General features: G+C 42.9%; 1 protein-coding gene across 3 annotated transcripts in view; it reads right to left on the minus strand.

Annotated features, from left to right (window-relative positions):
- Window positions 1-9795: 9795 nt before the first annotated feature.
- The window catches only part of FAM177A1 (family with sequence similarity 177 member A1), a 40075-nt gene continuing 29840 nt past the window's right edge, over window positions 9796-20030 (minus strand). For all 3 annotated transcript variants that reach the window (XM_010377368.2, XM_010377367.2, XM_030930022.1), the window contains 3 exons: window positions 16218-16284; window positions 14437-14534; window positions 9796-12119 (listed from right to left, as the gene is read on the minus strand). In XM_010377368.2, coding sequence (XP_010375670.1) covers window positions 11913-12119; window positions 14437-14534; window positions 16218-16284 — 372 coding nt within the window. In that variant the 3' untranslated portion in view covers window positions 9796-11912. The remainder of the gene's footprint in view (window positions 12120-14436; window positions 14535-16217; window positions 16285-20030) is intronic.

Raw genomic sequence — 20030 nt, forward strand, 5'->3', positions numbered from 1 at the left:
GCAGACAGTAAGGGAAGGGTCCCAGAGAGCCTCCAGCCCATGTTTTGTGCAGATAGGGGGACTTGCACAGGGGGCTCGCCTAAACATGCTCATAGCAGACTAAGGGTCCCCATGCACATGGGGGAATGGGGTAGAACCACCAGAAATTTGCTCCTTAGACAGGGAGCCCAGCCCCATCAGCTTCTATATAAAAGCCCTTGTAGTCAACTGGGAAGGGGGCGACCAGCAACCTGCTCTCAGGACCCCTCTTTTCGCTGAGAGCTTAACTTTTAGCTTAATAAGTTCCACTGCACTCACTCTTCGATGTCCCTGTGCCTGTTTCTTCCTGGTCATGAGACAAGAACCTGGACCCAGCTGAGCTAAAGAGCAAAACTCCTGCATCAGTGCTACAGAACACTATCCTCTCTGTTCTGTGCCATGCGACTCTACTATTCCACACCACACTACGTAATATTAATACTATGCTGTGTGTTCTAATCTAGACTGTATTATGCTATGCAATACTCCGTCATTAGTTCAACTGTATACTCTACAATACTATCCCACTTGTTCTATTCTAGACCATGTAATACTATTTGTCCTATTGTATACTATACTACATAATGCTACACTGTTTCTTCTATTCTATGCTACCCTATATAACATTATACTATTTGTTCTATTCTGCGCTACTCTATAGAATTCTATTCTGTTTGTTCCATTCTATACAATACCTTGCATCATTTTACCATGTTCCACGATACAAGAGTAGAGTCAGTTATACTTTCATAATCTCTTTTCCAAGCTCTTACCCAGTAAGAAATGTGATGTTTTACTATGCCTCACATAAATGCACATTTCATGATAATCAATGCCATTCCCTATGGTTAGAGAATTCTGTCTCTATGATTCTATTGATACGGTTTCTTTGGGCTTTTCTTTAAGTCCTCTGCAGTGTCTGGTTTCCTAGTGAACAGATGACTAAGGTCCCGATAAGATCCTACAAAACCAGCATTCACACAAGTTCACCTGTGTGCACACTGCTGGACTCCGTGTTGAAGGAGTGACAGGAAGACAGACGGCTGTCGGTCGATGGAAGGCAACAAGCACAGAGTAGATTCCAGAACTGAGACATGTACCAAGGCTCTGGCACAGCTGAGGGTCGATCCCAATTCTAGCCTCGCACAGAAAGGCAGAGGAGACTTAGCACAAAGAGCATGGAACTTTGCTTTCATAAAGCAAATGCTTACCATCCACTGTGAGGAGCTCAAGGAGAAATGGCAGTAGGCTCTACTAATAACTACTGCTTTAAAAAATGGAAGGGGGCTGACTCTCTTTTCGGACTCAGCCCGCCTGCACCCAGGTGAAATAAACAGCCATGTTGCTCACACAAAGCCTGTTTGGTGGTCTCTTCACACAGATGCGCATCTCACTTTGGTGCCAGTGACTCGGATCAGGGGACATCCCTTGGGAGATCAATCCCCTGTCCTCCTGCTCTTTGCTCTGTGAGAAAGATCTACTTACGACCTCTGGTCCTCAGACCAACCAGCCCAAGGAACATCTCACCAATTTTAAATTGGGTAAGCAGCCTCTTTTTACCATCTTCTCCAACTTCTCTCACTATCGCTCGACCTCTTACTCCTTTCAATCTTTGTGCCACCCTTCAATCTCTCCCTTCTCTTAATTTCAATTCCTTTCATTTTCTGGTAGAGACAAAGGAGACACGTTTTATCCATGAACCCAAAACGCCGGCCCCAGGTCACAGACTGGGGAAGGCAGCCTTCCCTTGGTGTTTAATCATTGCAGGGACGCCTCTCTGATTACTCACCCACGTTTCAGAGGTGTCTGACCACGCTGCAGGGACGCCTCCCTTGGTCCTTCAGCCTTAGTGGCAAGCCCCGCTTTTCTGGGGGAGGGGCAAGCACCTCGACCCCCTTCTCTCCCTGTCTCTACCCCTTCTCTGCTTTTCTGGGGGAGGGACAAGCACCCCAAACCCTTCTCTCCCTGTTTCTACCCCTTCTCTGCTTTTCTGGGGGAGGGGCAAGAACCCTGACCTCTTAATTTTGCGCTCCAGTCCATTACTTCCACTCCTCGACCCCTTTCCTGCTTTTCTGGAGGGCAAGAACCCCCGAACTCCTTCTGTGTCTCTACTCTCTCTTTTCTCTGGGCTTGCCTCCTTCACTATGGGCAACCTTCCACCCTCCGTTCCTCCTTCTTCTCCCTTAGCCTGTGTTCTCAAGAACTTAAAACCTCTTCAACTCACACCTGACCTAAAACCTAAATGCCTTATTTTCTTCTACGATGCCGCTTAACCCCAATACAAATTCAACAGTAGTTCCAAAGAGCCAGAAAATGGCACTTTTGATTTTTCCATCCTACAAGATCTAAATAATTCTTGTCTTAAAATGGGCAACTGGTCTGAGGTGCCTGACGTCCAGGCATTCTTTTACACATCGGTCCCTCCCTAGTCTCTGTTCCCAATGCAACTCGTCCCAAATCTTCCTTCTTTCCCTCCTGCCTGTCCCCTCAGTCCCAACCCCAAGCTTCGCTGAGTCTTTCCAGTCTTCCTTTTCTACAGACCCATCTGACCTCTGTCCTCCTCACCAGGCCAAGTTAGGTCCCAATTTTTCCTCAGCCTCCACTATAATCCTTTTATCACCTCCCCTCCTCACACCCGGTCTGGCTTACAGTTTCATTCCTAGACTAACCCTCCCCCACCTACCCAGCAATTTCCTCTTTAAAAAGTGGCTAGGGCTGAAGGCATAGTCAAGGTTAATGCTCCTTTTTCTTTATCCGACCTCTCCCAAATCAGTTAGTATTTAGGCTCTTTTTAATCAAATATAAAAACTTAGCCCAGTTCATGGCCTGTTTAGCAGCAACCCTGAGACACTTTTCAGCCCTAGACCCTGAAAGGTCAGAAGGCTGTCTTATTCTTAATATATATTTTATTTTATTACACAATCTGCTCCCGACATTAAATAAAGCTCCAAAAATTAAATTCCAGCCCTCAGACCCCACAACAGGACTTAATGAACCTCACCTTCAAGGTGTACAATAATAGAGTAGAGGCAGCCAAGTACCAACTTATTTCTAAGTTGCAATTCCTTGTCCCCACTGTGAGACAAACCCCAGCTACATCTCCAGCACACAAGAACTTCCAAATGCCTGAACCACAGCTGCCAGGGGTTCCTCCAGAACCTCCTCACCCAGGAGCTTGCTACAAGTGCCGGAAATCTGGCCACTGGGCCAAGGAATGCCCGCAGCCCGGGATTCCTCCTAAGCCGTGTCCCATCTGTGTGGGACCCCACTGGAAGTCGGACTGTCCAACTCTCCCAGCAGCCACTCCCAGAGTCCCTGCAGCTCTGGCCCAAGGCTCTCTGACTGACTCCTTCCCACACCTTCTCGGCTTAGCGGCTGAAGATTGATGCTGTCCCATCGCCTCGGAAGCTTCCTGGACCATCACAGATGCTTTGGATAACTCTTACAGTGGAGGGTGTACGCCCAGATGGCCTGAAGTAACTGAAGAATCACAAGAAGTGCAAATGCCCTGCCCCGCCTTAACTGATGACATTCCACCACAAAAGAAGTGTAAATGACCTGTCCTTGCCTTAAGCGATGACATTATCTTGTGAAATTCCTTTTCCTGGCTCATCCTGGCTCAAAAAGCTCCCCCACTGAGCATCTTGTGACCCCCACTCATGCCCGCCAGAGAACAACTCCCCTTAGACTGTAATTTTCCTTTACCTACCCAAATCCTATAAAACGGCCCCACCCTTGTCTCCCTTCGCTGACTCTTTTTGGACTCAGCCTGCCTGCACCCAGGTGAAATAAACAGCCAGGTTGCTCAAAAAATAAATTAAATAAATAAATAAATAAATAAATAAATAAATAAAAATGGAAGGGAGAGGGTACATTTTCACATGGGCCATGTGGAAACTTGGCTGGACCTGCAGCTGGACCTGACACTGGACCTGACACTGGACCTGCCACTAGACCTGCCCCTGGATCTGACGCTGTACCTGACTCTGGACCTCTCCCGGGACCTGACACTGGACTTGCCGCTGGACCTGCCCCTGGACCTGCCGCTGGACCTGCCGCTGGACCTGTCCCTGGACCTGCCCCTGGACCTGCCACTCGGTCTGCTACTGGACTGCTAACAAATGCTGCAGATTTTTTGGAGAGAAAAGTACAATGCATCTCAGAGCAGCTGTCCCAGCTCTGGATGAAGCCGACAGAAAAAGGAAGCAGCAGAGACGCTGGTATCATTCAGTGGGCAGAGTCAATGACCCTCCTCTAAGTCCAGCAAAGCTCAACCTGCATGTCTGCAACTAGAAATACCTATCGTAAGCCAGACCTCCTGGCAAATACCATTGACCTGCTGTAATTCTGTGTGGTGTGTTATGTCCCATGTACAGGAAATCATTCACAAAGCCTTTAACCAGGAAGTACTAACATGACTTTTAATGCAATATAACAGCTTTGTACCCATTTAACATATATTTAACCCCAGTAGTATATTTAAATATATATTTTATAGAACATCAGGCATGTTTACCTAATGGCTCGAACTTTCACAATATCTCTCTCCCTGAGAGGACAGTGGAGGATCCCATGCACTGTCTCCAGGAACATGCCCCTCCCAGAGAGGATTCACAAATCAAATGTGCACATGCATGCATGCACAGACACATATCACACACACACATACACATGCACACGCACACCTACATGCAATACATACATTGACACATGCACACACATTCACATAATCACATAATACCAACACATAACACATGCAGACACATACACACAACACTCAAACACACACGCACAAACATACACACAACACTCAAACACACACGCACAAGCATACGCACAACACTCAAGCACACATGCATATACATACACATTCTGACACACATATATATGTAAATACGTAGACATAACATGCACAAATATACATGTATAACTATACACACACGAGCATCCATGCATGCCTACTTGCACATATGTGCAGTCGTGCCTAAACATGTAACACATGCACACACATACATGCAACACAAATACACATGCACACATATACACATGCATGCACATGTACATTACACACAAAGGCACACATACATGCACAACACATATACATGCAATACACACTTTCATACACAGAAATGTAAACACACATACATATATACACCCCTCAAAGACCCCATTATTCAATTCTAAACAAAGTGGTTTATCCCCCAAATGTACCTTCTCATAATTAATAAGCTCTACTGCACATTTCTTCTTTCAAATACTGAGGTCTCACACACAGCACACACACATTTATACTCCAATACGTGTGAACATATAAATAGAAATAGGCACACGTGCATGAAGACCCTCTTCTGTAAAGGTATTCTCAAACTTGAACTGAACGAATTCTGCTAATTATAGTCAGAGTCAGCAAAGATATATGTTTGACCTCGGAATGAATATACTCATTCTTTTCGTTACCCCTGGCAACAGCAACAATGTAAAACAGAGGTGTGTGATACGATGCCACTTATTCAATCCCACTTCCTGGGATCTGACCCACTTGTAATAGCGTTCCTGTCTGAGTGATTTCCTTCTGACTAAAATCATGAGATAATTTCTTCTCTTCCTGCTTTCTCTTTCCCAGGCCTTTTCACTACCCTTATATCATCTCGGAAACTACATCATAGTTGTCAAAATGGAGGGCAAAGAAACAGCCTTAGGAGAGAATCCCACAGTGGAATGGACCCGAGAGAGGAAAAAATATTCTTTTTGAAAATGTACAAAAGGAAAAGTCAAGAGGCCTGGGTTCCCTCTCAAGACAGAAACAGACGTCGGCAAAGCAGGTCGCTCAGCACAGTTCAGCTCTGTGTATGAAACAGATTCTAGTCCTTGTCCTTGTTTCAAGTTCTGTGTATGAAACAGATTCTAGCCCTTGTCCCTGTTTCATGATGTTGCAGTGAAGGAGACAAAACAGACAAAGGGCACAGGCTGAAGACAAGGGTTTTAAAAGGATGACTTCTAAAATGTGCACCTGCTTTTCAAGGGCACAATGAGGACACTTTCAAGTATATTAAAGCTGATTTATAAGAGACGGGTATAAAGACTCTACAAGGTCATTAGACTCTAGGCTTACAAAGAAAACAAATCACATTCTCCTAGCATCACGAGTCAGGTGTTCCACAAATACTAAGAATAGCCACCGCAACGGGATCCACTATGAGGGGTCAAAACATAACTCATAAAGCGTGGCCGAGAGCTCCTATAATCTGATTTCTAGGAATCTAATCTTAAACATCCTCAGAGCTAGCACGTCACAAAAACACAGAGATCCAAATGCCGTAACACAAGTGCTAACAACACCTAGTTAAAAATGTACGAGGCATTTCAGGCAAAAATCTCAGAATCAGAAGAACACAAGTTTTATAAGTTCTTCAAAAGCTGGTGCTGGTTGAGGCTCTTCTGCAGACTTCAACAAAAGACACGCTAGAATTAGCCATGGACGGTAACCCTGAGGCAACACGCAGTGTTCGGAAAAGCACAAGGCCTGCTCCGGGCTTGAGACCCCTGGGAACTTTCTCTGGACCACATCGAGTGGATGACTTTGAGAACTCAAAATAACCAACAACCAGTCCATGAACAGAGAAAGAAGACTGCAGCCTCCCTGGGGACCTGGCTCCATGCCTGCACCCTTTCTTCCGGATACCTTTGCCCTTCCTGGCTCCCTCCTCCTCCTGGAGACGCTCTGGGTTCAGGCCCCTCTCCAGCTGTGTCTTGGTCCATGGCTGGCTGCCCGTGTGAAGCACCAGGCCTTGAAGGAACATCTCCACCTGCTCCCTGCACTTCCCACCCACTTCTGCCGAGACCCCCAAGCTCTGGCTGCTCTCAGGGATCAGGGCACCCAGGCTCCCCTCGCAGGCTCCAACTGGAGTCCTGCCCGCTGGTTTTCAGCAACACTTGGGACTTTCTCCTGGAAACTCTCGGCTCTGGGCTTTAGTGAACTGCGCCATCCAGCTCTTCTCTGGACTCTAAGCAGGACCTTTTCTGGGTCTCCCAACCCTTCCTCCATTTCCAAATGTGGGCTTTCCTTTGGCCTCCTCCCTCCAGACATGTACGCCTCACACTCTGGCTACTTGACCTGCACTTCTACCTAAGAGGCTCCCAAATGCACCCTGCTCCAGATTTTCCCCAAGCCTCCTCCTGTATTTCCAAACTCCCAGCTTGCAGTGGTGTCTCTAAGTATCTCCGAGTCAGATACACACTTGCTTCTCCTCCTGATTTCCGGCAAAGCGCAACGCCGACCACGGGGTGCAGACTCGCAGCTTCATCCGCTTTCCTGCACTCCCTCTTCCCCTCCTGACCCAGGCACCGAATCCCTCAGGTCACTGGCTGCCTTCCCTCCTCCTCTCGCCAGGGCGAGTGCCCTGTATGAGACTGCTCTGTCCCCCACATCATGCCGCACATCAGAGGCGCGATTCTCTCCGAAACCCTCAGTGGCTCCCTAGTATCCGACAGGTAAGGACTTCCACATTCTGGCCCCAATCTAACTTTCTGGCCTCAGATATGCACATGTATATTTTATCTATGCAAAGAGAGTACAGGCCTCACACCTGCTCTCATTCCTGGGCTCCTAGCTCCCCCTGAAGGTGCTCTATGAGGTACCTATGCACTTTCCAAACACTAACTGAATATGCACTTGGAGAACACTTACTTGAGAATTGGTGGCATTGCTGGATAACGTGGACAAAGTGAGAACTACACAGATGTGTGGATGCTGCCTTGCCCAGACATCACTTACCCAGACACTCCCAGATGCTCAAGGTGACCAGCCCCATTGGCCCACAGACAGGCGCAGGCTGCACCCCCACAGCTGGGCCCCGTGAGCTGAACTATAAGCATGAAGCAGCTGTTTGCTCCTAGGTCTGTTTATGCTGGTGTACTTGTTACACATTACTGAAACCAATAAAGTATGACTCCAAAGAGACAATCATTGTATGAAAACTAAGTTGGATGCCTTTCAAAGACTTAATATAAGGGAAATTTTTTTTCAGTTTTAATCTTTTCTAAATTGCTATCAAATTAGGTATGGGCAAAAAATAAACACAATGTTTGAGGAAATAATTTTTAAAGGTTTCAAATCCAACATATCTTGTTTCTCTTGTGTTGCCTGCCCATTCTCTTCTAGAAGAATCAAAACTGTGGCAGGCCTGCGATGGCTGTGGTTGAGGAAAGAGGCCACACCCACAGCCAGTAGAACCACGCTCAGCAGCAGCCTAGCCCCGCGTGGAAGAGGCGTGAACACTCTCGGGAGAGGTGGATGTGCACTAACCGTTCCCAGCTCTGATCTCTTTGATTCACTGAATATGGTGATTGGTTTTATCTGAACGTCAGACAAAAGGGTATCTACGCCCAGGAAAGACTCTAAACACTCTGGACCCTGCTGGGGCAGATGGTGACCATGACCCAGTGATACCACTCTCCAGTGGGCAGCCAGCCCAGTCTCCTAATCGTAAAGGATATTCATAGCAACACTACGAAAAAGAAACGCTACTGTTCTGAACCGGAAAAGAGAAATTTAAAACATTAAATATACATGTTCTAACTAAGAGGCAAATGGACCGGGCGCAGTGGCTCACGCCTGTAATCCCAATCCCTTGTAAGGCCGAGGTGGGTGGATCATTTGAGGTCAGGAGTTCAAGACCAACCTGGCCAACATGGTGAAACCCCATCTCTACTAAAAATGCAAAAATTACCCAGATGTGTTGGCGGGCACCTGTCATCCCAGCTACTTAGGAGGCTGAGGCAGGAGAATTGCTTGAACCCGGGAGGTGGAGGTTGCAGTGAGCTGAGATCGCGCCACCGCACTCCAGCCTGGGCAACACCTTCTCAAAAAAAGTAAAAATAAAATAAAATAAAATAAAATAAAATAAAATAAAATAAAAGGCAGACAAACAAAAGGAGATTTCCTCTGATCTTAAAAACAGAAGTATTTGTTTCACAGCCTGGATAATTGAAGATCTGCATAGAAATCACCTTGGGCCCCGCCCTCCCTCACAACAGACTGGGATGGAGGGAAGGAGGGCAGGAGGTTGGCCCCTTGTCCACGAGAGGCTCCTCCCGTCCCGTCCCCTTCCTCAGGAGGGCGGCCGGCCCAGCGCAGGCTCCGTTCTCCCCAGGTAAGACCCCGGCGTCTCTACAGGAACATCCACCTCCCTTCCCTGCAATCCACTACAGCTGCTCACGGCCAGTCAAGGGGGGCGCTCTTCAGAGCGGAACAAACGGCTTCCTGGAGAGCCTGAACTCCCACATCCCAGGTGTGGTTTGCCAGGGAGCACAGAAGAAGGATGCAGGTCCCGAGGAGGAGGAGGCGCAGGAGGACGACAAGAGAGACAAGAGAGGCCACCCAGCAGCGGGCTGAGCGCAGGATCTGGCTGAGGCCTCCTGGGGAGCCTTACTCTGTCGCCCAGGCTGGAGTACAATGGCGCAAACTCCATTTACTGCAACCTCTGCCTCCCAGGCTCAAGCGATTATCCTGCCTCAGCCTCCCGAGCAGCTGGGATTACAAGCACCTGCCACCATGCCCAGCTAATTTTTGTATTTTTAGTAGAGATGGGATTTCACCATGTTGGCCAGGTTGGTCTCAGACTCCTGACCTGGTGATCCGCCCACCTCGGCCTCCCAAAGTGCTGGGACTATGGGCGTGGACCACCGCACCCAGCTGGAACTGGAATTCTTAAAAGGACTGAAAAGGAAGTAGGAAAAAGTGAGTGAAAGCAGCTTAAAATAAGACAAACCACTGAATACGTTTATGGGAAATTTTATAGTTTGCATAAACAGTATAAACTTAAGGCACAGTGAATAACTGTATTGATAAACTAGCCACTATTGGACAAGTAGCAAAAGTAAAATTCAAGAAACAAAACCTCCGTAAGTCACTACTTCCTTTTATTACAATCATAAAATGTTCTGGGTAAACGCTAGATACTATTACCTCTAGGGAGAGAGGATTCAAAAGATGACTTTTAGACATACCTACCTTCACTTGATAAGCAAATAAATATCTGTGAGTGAGAGGTACTATCTCGAATGAAGTTAAATTAGAAGGAAAAGGTTAGGTTAGCATGTTTTAGAACTATTGGTAAACTATAATTCATGGGACATTATATAATCAAAAGATTAATCTTTTGAGCACTCAGTTATAAACGGTTTACACCCATGAATAAAAAGATTACTATCACTTACTATGAACCACCATTCCATAAATCCATGTAGCTGAACACTCCTAATGAAAAGTTTAATTATCCTTTGACCTGTAGTTGAAGAACTCAGTTCATGTTCATTGACACAGATTTCCATTACAGACCCACTATATTGATGATGTTACTTTCCGACACTATATTTTATATAGATATATTAAGATTGAAAACTTAATGTTGTTTAGAAGGCTATTAATATAACTTAATTTCTAACAGTTTTAAGTTTCTGAAAATGGTTTTAAGATCAAAATTTCTGAAATACTCCACACATTCTTCCTCACCCACATTTAATTATAAATCAATGTTATACTGATAAAAGGTTCTATACACACATTTAGAAATTGTGTGTGTGTGTGTGTATATATATATATGTATTTTTTTCCCCCCAGGATGGAGTCTCTCTGTGTCGCCCAGGCTGGAGTGCAGTGGTGCAATCTCGGCTCACTGCAACCTCCACCTCTCTGGTTCAAGTGATTCTCCTGCCTCAGCCTCCCAAGCAACTGGGATTACAGACGTGCACCACCACACCCGGCTAAATTTTTGTATTTTTGTAGAGATGAGGTTTCACTACATTGGCCAGGCTGGTCTCAAACTCCTGACCCAAGTAATCTACCCGCCTCGGCCTCCCAAAGTGCTGAGATTACAGGCATAAGCACCGTACCCGGCCATATTTAGGAATATTTTCAAAATTAGCTTCACAATATATACCTTTATAAGGTTTACAAATAACCAAGTAGGTAGAGGAGTGGCCAAACAAATTCAGGTAAACTGTCTAGTCTTCACTGTTGCTACTTCTAAATGATGAATGTCGGGTAATTTCGTTAGGCTATCATTACACCTTATACAATATCTAATTGCTCCTGATGGATTAAATCTGTACCTGTCCCACTATCCCCCAATCTCCTCCAAACCACTTTTCTATAGGATGAATGCTGAACGGATAACATAACCAGGATGCCACATGGATATTCACTAGGTTTAACATTAATAAATCTATTCCATAAGTAGTGTTTTAATTTTATGTTCAAAGCTAGTTATTTGAGTCCTGAAATAGAATACAAGATTAAGTGGCTTGCATTAAAAAATGGAAGCCTATCTTAATATCTGGTGTTATAAATACAGAATCTTACATAAAAGTTATTCTCAATGAAAGAAAATTCAAAGTGCTTCCATCTTGCTCCTTTTATTATATGGTGAAGCATCCTTAATGTGAATTAATGGTTAGATATATAAAGGCATGGCATAACATGAGAAAATCTAGAAGAAAATATCCTCATTTTAATCTAAGACTATGGAATTATCAATTACAATTAGACTTAATCAGCAACTTACCTTTTTTTAAAAAAGCAAACGTACAAATAGACAGGCTTGATAATTTAACTCTTCTTAACTATTAAGGCTCTAGGATGTCCTTAACGTTTTTAAAAGATCATTTTAAAACCAAAGCACTAATTCTATGCACAGTAAAAACAGTACAAATATCTGAATTTCAGATCTGGCTTTTGCTAGATAGATCCTAAAAATGAAGAAACATTTTCCCTTTCCAGATATTTTAATAATTTAAAATATAAATAATTGTATGAAGTCCCGCTGAATAAAAAATGTGAAAGTTTCTATATTAAAAAAAAACTTAAGAGTTTAAAGCTTGATAGTCATTTCATTTTACGGTGGGACAGAGACTGGATTTTGCTTGCTTTCCATAATTACTTCACTGTCTCCCTCCATTTCAAAATTGACATTCACAAATGAGCTGGATATCACTGTCTCTGGTTGATCCGTCTGAACAATGGAATCAGTCTGCAATTTATTCTGTTGATATTGTCTTTCTCCTTCTTCAGATATCCTGTTTTCTTCTTCTTCTTCTTCTTCCTAAAAAAGGGGGCAACATCAAGAATAGTTGAAATATGAAAGTCCAAAAGGTATATAGTGCTGTTTTCCCCACTGTCAGCTTATGTTTAAAAAACAAAAAAAAAAAAAACAAAAAAAAGTGTCATGTTCAATTCAGTTTGGTCTAATTAAGACATATTTTCCCTTCTCCTGCTCTCTAATCAAAATAACTACTGTAAAACATTTTAAGGAAAGTAGTTTTTTTCTTGTTTTTTGAGAAAGAGTATTGCTCTGTCGCCCAGGCTGGAGTGCAGCGGCTAACTGCAACCTCTGTCTCCCAGGCTCAAGCAATTCTCCTGACTCAGCCTCCCGAGTAGCTGGGACTACAAGCACCTGCCACCATGTCCAGCTAATTTTTGCATTTTTAGTAGAGACAGGGTTTCTCCATGTTGGCCAGGCTGGTCTTGAACTCCTGACCTCAAGTGACCCACCCACCTCAGCCTCCCAAAGTGTTGGGATTACAGACGTGAGCCACCGCACTCAGCCCAAAAGAGGTTATTTTTTAAAAACAGGGTCCAGCACTATGTCACTTAGATGAGACCTGAATTAACTTTGACAATGACTATATTTCTTTCATTAAGTCTAAGCTAAATAAAAAGTTAGCTTCAACTGTATCACTTCAATTGTAGGGTGTCAGTCTATTCGGTTGAATAGGCTGGTTCCTTTACTAAATGATATACAGCATAGTTAGTTTTCCCATAAGCACCAAACACACAGATAAGGCAGTACCTTCCCTCAAGAAGTTTACAACTTAGTAGGGAAGTTAAGACATGTAAAAACAGTATTATGACAGATGTAGAGATTTTGAAAGGGTAAATAATTTCTCGTTGCAGAACTACTAAATTCATTGAGGAGGTGGCATTTGTATTGGACCCTGCAGAACGGGTAGTCAGTACACAGTGAGTAGCCCCAGAAGATTACTCTGGGGCTTGCTTGAGAATAGAGAGACACCATTTAGGAGGCTAGTATAATAGTCCAGATGAGATAATGAGGCTCTAAGTAAGGCTTATAGTGTTAAGAAGTACTTATCTGTTCATTAAACAGGTTTGAAACCATGTAACAAATGTTAAGTCAGCTGACCTTTCCAGGCTCATGTCCTGTTACTCCCACATTGTACCTTATGCCCCAGTGACAATAAACTATTATATTTTTGCCATTTCCCCAACCATAACAATGTACCTTCATGCCTCTACATTCTAGCTTTACCTGAATTGCTGCCCTCTATTTGCTTGAAGAATAGCAGATGCCAATATTTGTTGTGTTCACCAATACACACTAGGTGCTGTTCCAAACGTTTTATAAATTAATGTATTTCATCTGCAGAGCAGCCCCCAAGCATGCATGCTGCAATTCTCATTACAAAGATGAGGAGATTGAGGCTTACTGAGGGGTTAGTGTTCTGTCCAAGGTTACAAAGTTTTAAGTGGCAGAATAGATTCTGAATTCAAACCCTTTGGTTCTTGAGCCCATGCTCTTAAGCACTAAAGGCTTTTATTTTTTAAGACAAAATTCACTTCACTCTCACCTTAAGACCTCACTATTTTTAAACTGCCCTCAAATTTTTGTGCATTAACACCTGGCACATACACATTTCCTGTACTTGGTCTGTGTCGAACCCACTCCACTTGTCCTGCATCTAGTCCATGTGCTCTAAGTATCTTGTTTCTTCATCTTAGAATTAGAATAATCCAAAAAGAGGTGTGTGGAGATTAAATAATGTATATAAGGCATCTCACATAGCACTAAGACAATGAAATCTAGCTTATTTTGCACAGAGATCGCAGGGAAATTCCAGTTTTAAAGAATTCCAAAATGTATGTTACTTTTTTTTTTTTTTAATACTTTAAGTTCTAGGGTACATGTGCACAACGTGCAGGTTTGTTACATATATATACATGTACCATGTTGGTGTGCTGCACCCATTAACTCATCATTTACATTAGGTAAATCTCCTAATGCTATCCCTCCCCCCACCCCCTCCCCACAATAGGACCCAGTGTGTGATGCTCCCCTTCCTGTGTCCAAGTGATCTCATTGTTCAATTCCCACCTATGAGTGAGAACATGCAGTATTTGGTTTTCTGTTCTTGCGATAGTTTGCTGAGAATGATGGTTTCCAGCTGCATCCATGTCCCTACATGTATGTTACTTTGATAAAAGAAATTAATGATTCTAGAATGAAATGCCTACCATAAGAGAGCTATATGTTGGGCAGTTAGAAAACACATCCACTCATTATGCAACCCATCAAGTCCATGGCATACCGAACTGAATCAAGAAAATGTAAAAAGGAGGCATACTTCCTTCTTCATCCGGTAATATTCATCAATGGCATATTGGTACTTTGGGGTGCTGATACCCAAAACAGATGCAATCTTCTCTCCAAGGAAGTCACACACTGAAGATACAAAAGTTAAAAGACTTAGATAATTCTATAAACATTTCTTGAGCACTATGTGTAAGACACTGTAGGAATACAAGAGTTACTGTTCCTGCTCTCAAGGAGATTATAAAAACCTAATATATCTCTCTTCTGTATATCTTCCCTGATTTCTTCAAGAAGTATTGGTGGCTTCAGAACTCCCAGCAAATCTTTTCATATGTGTATTAGAACACTTATCACTAGGTATATCTGTTATATGTCTATGTCTTTAAGAAAAGTGTATACTGCCGGGCATGGTGGCTCATGCCTCACGCTGAGGCAGGCAGATCACATGAGGTCAGGAGTTCAAGACCAGCTTGAACATGTTGAAACCTCATCTCTACTAAAAATACGAAATTTGCTGGGCATGGTGGCGGATGCCTGTAATCCCAGCTACTCACAAGGCTGAGACAGGATAATAGCTTGAAACCAGGATGCGGAGGTTACAGTGAGCCAAGATCACACCACTGCACTCCAGTTTCGATGAAAGAGCAAGATTCTGTCTCAAAAAAGAAAAATGTATACTCAGAAAGCTGGGATATCATTGGGCTGGAGGAAGGGAATGGCTTGTAGTATAACACTCACTGAGTGCCTGCCATGTGCCAGGCACTGTGAAAGGTTAGGCGTAGAGAGGTTAAAGAACTTACCCAAATTGATAAAGCAGATCCAAAGTTCAAAGCTAGGTCTGAATCTAAAGCTCATGCTCTTTCCATTACACCAACCTGTCTAGCATATATTGAGTGCTCAGTAAATGTTTGTTGAATCAATTACTATTGACAACTAGCTCTAATTAAAAAGCAGAAAGTGATAAAAAGCTATGAGGGAGTTAAAAATGGAAACAGAAGAAAGCTTTCTAATTTAAAACCTATATTTTAAATTCGCATTATTAAGTTATAAGTTGATAATTCATTTCCTTCAAATATGACTTAGTCACATCTCAGTTAAAGAAATGAAATATTGGCCGGGCGCGGTGGCTCAAGCCTGTAATCCCAGCACTTTGGGAGGCCGAGACGGGCGGATCACGAGGTCAGGAGATCGAGACCATCCTGGCTAACATGGTGAAACCCTGTCTCTACTAAAAAATACAAAAAACTAGCCGGGCGACGTGGCAGGCGCTTGTATTCCCAGGTACTCGGGAGGCTGAGGCAGGAGAATGGCGTAAACTCGGCAGGCGGAGCTTGCAGTGAGCTGAGATCCGGCCACTGCACTCCAGCCTGGGTGGCAGAGCGAGACTCCGTCTCAAAAAAAAAAAAAAAAAAAGAAATGAAATATTAATGATATACAAATATAAATTAACTGTAATACAAGCTTTAGAATAAGCAGTGAGACAGATTGAGAATGTTATCAATTGGAAACCAAATGACAAAGCAGCAAAATAGCTGTTAAAAGAAAGGGTTTAAGAACTTGAAAACCATATCTAAACTAATATAGTCATTTTTCATTCCTTAAAAAAAAAAAAAAAAACTATGCTGGAAGCTGAAGAATGTTTTAATGTGAAGTACAAGTTAGGTTACTATCTCCCAAAGCTAGCTAGCTCCTGAGGACAGTGATTAACTCCCTACTGTTTCTCCTTCAGTTTGGAAACATCCTATTTAGCAAAGCTCCTGTTGCTGAAGCATGTTACAGCAATTATACAGTATTCAAGCAGAAAAGCAATACCTGAGAGAGTTGATGTAGCAGCCCGAAGCATGTAAAACCATAAGTATGGGCCCCAGGTAAGTTTTGTCTGCAACAAGAAATCAGGTTAGCAACAGTCATACCTAAATTCATTCCATATATTTAGGCCAGAATGAAGTAGTCAAATACTTGGTAGGCACCAAGAATATTGTATAGGCAGTACTACAAAGAGACTGCAATCCAATCAACAATTTAAAATCTTTAGAGTTAAAATTCCACAAAGAAATTTTACATTCACCCATATAACTACCACCATCTTAAGCCCATAGAAGAATCAAAAAAAGATGCAGCTGCTGAAATGGAGTTGGTAATCGCAGTCTGCAATGAGTTGATAATCCAGAGCCTTCCTTTCTCCTGTCTTGCTAAATTTTCATTTCCACTATTTGTAAATACAACACAGAGAGGGTGTTCAGTCAATAGAAAGAAACTTAAGGACGCCATCTGACATACTTATGCTATAGCAGGGAAATTAAGGTTCAGAGAAATTAAGCAGGATATGTAAGGGAACATCAAATGAGCTTTTAATGGTGGGAAATTAAGGGACAAATAAGTGGCAAGGTAAGTTTTGTTTGTTTCTCTAAGTCTTTTTTTTATTATTATACTTTAAGTTCTAGGGTATCTGTGCACAACATGCATATTTGTTACATATGTATACATGTGCCATGCTGGTGTGCTGCACCCATTAACTCATCATTTACATTAGGTACATCTCCTAATGCTATCCCTCCCCCCTTCCCCCACCCCATGACAGGCCCCAATGTGTGATGTTCCCCATCCTGTGTCCAAGTGTTCTCATTGTTCAATTCCCACCTAAGAGTGAGAACATGCGGTGTCTGGTTTTCTGTCCTTGCGATAGTTTGCTCAGAATGATGGTTTCCAGCTTCATTCATGCGACATGAACTCATCCCTTTTTAAGGCTGCATAGTATTCCATGGTGTATATGTGCCACATTTTCTTAATCCAGTCTATTATTGATGGACATCTGGGTTGGTTCCAAGTCTTTGCTATTGTGAATAGTGCTGCAATAAACATATGTGTGCATGTGTCTTTATAGCAACATGACTTATAATCCTTTGGGTATATACCCAGTAATGGGATGGCTAGGTCAAATGGTATTTCTAGTTCTAGATCCTTGAGGAATTGCCACACTGTCTTCCACAATAGTTGAACTAGTTTACAGTCCCACCAACAGTGTAAAAGTGTTCCTATTTCTCCACATCCTCTCCAGCACCTGTTGTTTCCTGACTTTTAATGATTGTCATTCTAACGGTGTGAGATGGTATGTGTTTTTGATTTGCATTTCCCTGATGGCCAGTGATGATGAGCATTTTTTCATGTGTCTGTTGGCAGCATAAATGTCTTCTTTTGAGAAGTGCCTGTTCATATCCTTCACCCACTTTTTGATGGGGTTGATTTTTTTCTTGTAAATTTGTTTAAGTTCTTTGTAGATTCTGGATATTAGCCCTTTGTCAGATGGGTAGACTAAAAATTTTCTCCCATTCTGTAGGTTGCCTGTTCACTCTGATGGTAGTTTCTTTTGCCGTGCAGAAGCTCTTTAGTTTAATTAGGTCCCATTTGTCAATTTGGGCTTTTGTTGCCAATGCTTTTGATGTTTTCGTCATGAAGTCCTTGCCCATGCCTATGTCCTGAATGGTATTGCCTAGGTTTTCTTCTAGGGTTTTTACGATTTTAGGTCTAACATTTAAGTCTTTAATCCATCTTGAATTAATTTTTGTAACAAACCTGACAAAAACAAGAAATGGGGAAAGGATTCCCTATTTAATAAATGGTGCTGGGAAAACTGGCTAGTCATAGGTAGAAAGCTGAAACTGCATCCCTTCTTTAAGTCTTAAAAAAGGGCTAGACCGTAGAACCCAAGATAAGCTCAGTGCATATTTGGTAAGCCAGGACCACTGGCAAAATGCAATCCACAATGCACACCTACATAGTTAATCTTGGTTCTGTAATTCCAAATGAATTTTGTGAAGCTTGCCAAACAGATGTTATCTGCCTTTCTAGATGAAGCCAGTGATAAAGGCATGCTTCATTGTACCAATATGTTTATCCAAAGAAAACATAGCATAAAGCCTTCAATGAATCAAATGCATTAATAATGTTTGGGTTTTTTTTGTTTTTGTTTTTAAGGCAGAGTCTCACTCTGTCACCCAGGCTAGAGCGCAGTGGCGCGATCTCAGCTCACTGCAACCTCTGCCTCCTGGGTTCAATTGATTATCGCGCCCCAGCCTCATGAGTAGCTGGGATTACAGACGTGCACCAATTGCACGAATTTTTGTATTTTTAGTATAAATGAGGTTTCGCCATGTTGGCCAGGCTGGTCTCAAATTCCGGCCCCACTGACCCACCCGCCTCAGCCTCCTAAAGTGCTGGGATTACAGGAGTGAACTACTGTGTCTGGACAATAATTGTTTTAATATGGCTTCCAAGGAGGGGAGAAAGAAAAAAACTTGTCCATAATCTTCTTATATATACTAATGATTAAAAGGGCATTAAAAAGGCAAACACAAGAATATCTGTTAAGACTGAGTGGATGGGGCCAGGCGCAGTGGCTCATGTCTGTAATCCCAGCACTTTGGGAGGCTGATGCAGGTGGATCACCTGAGGTCAGGAGCTCGAGACCAGCCTGACCAACATGAAGAAACCCCATCTCTACTCAAAATACAAAAATTAGCCGGGCATAGTGGCGCATGCCTGTAATCCCCAGCTACTCAGGAAGCTGAGGCAGGAGAATTGCTTGAATCCGGGAGGCAGAGGTTGTGGTGAGCCGAGATCGCGCCATTGCACTCAAGGGCACCAGGAGTGAAACTCCGTCTCAGAAAAAAACAAAAAAAGACTGAGTGTATGGGTGAAAACAGAAATCAACATAACACAGCAGTGCCATAAAAAGTAGATACGCCAGTTTCTGTGATACTGTGCCTGAAGAGACAAAGTAATGCAGCTCCGTTGTCTCTACTTACTGAAGAACAAATGTCCAAGCAAACAGATTCAGCCAAGAAAAAACTATGTATTACTGACACCCTGGATAAAATCCGCTATATCTTCTACATTCAGAGCAGGATGCGTCTTTTATGTGGGACAAGGGTTACTTTAGTGGCTCTGTTTAAGATGCTCTGATCTTATGGTTTACAGCAAATGGAAACAGTGGCAGGAGTACAAGGAAAGGAACCAATTTCAATAACACATAATACGTGATAAGGCCAAAAAACTATTTAGAAAAGGACTAGGCATGCTTTGGAGGAAAGCATACAGTTGAACAACACACATTTGAACTGTGTGGATCAACTTATTAATGGATTTTCTTTCAATAAATATATTAAACATTATTTGAAAATGTGTAACAATTTTAAAAAACTCAGATGAACCCATAGACTAGAAATATCAAAAAAATCAAGAAAAAGTATGCTGTGAATGCATAAAATAAATGTAGACACTAGTTTATCATTTATTATCATAAAAATATGTGGGATTTTTAATTTTATAAGAGTTATCAAAACTTTCCCGCACAGACATTACATTGTGCCATTTGCAGTCAACAGAAATGTATTCAAACATAAAGATATAGTATTAAATCATAACTGCATGGACCAGGCACAGTGGCTCACACCTGTAATCCCAGCACTTTGGGAGGCTGAGGCGGGTGGATCACCTGAGGTCAGAAGTTTGAGACCAGCCTGACCAACATGGCGAAACCCCATCTCCACTAAAAATACAAAAGGCGTCTGTAATCCCAGCTACTCGGGAGGCTGAACAAGCAGGAGAATCGCTTGAACCCAGGAG

Source organism: Rhinopithecus roxellana, chromosome 5 (genome assembly GCF_007565055.1).
Source record: "Rhinopithecus roxellana isolate Shanxi Qingling chromosome 5, ASM756505v1, whole genome shotgun sequence".
Classification (NCBI taxonomy): domain Eukaryota; kingdom Metazoa; phylum Chordata; class Mammalia; order Primates; family Cercopithecidae; genus Rhinopithecus; species Rhinopithecus roxellana.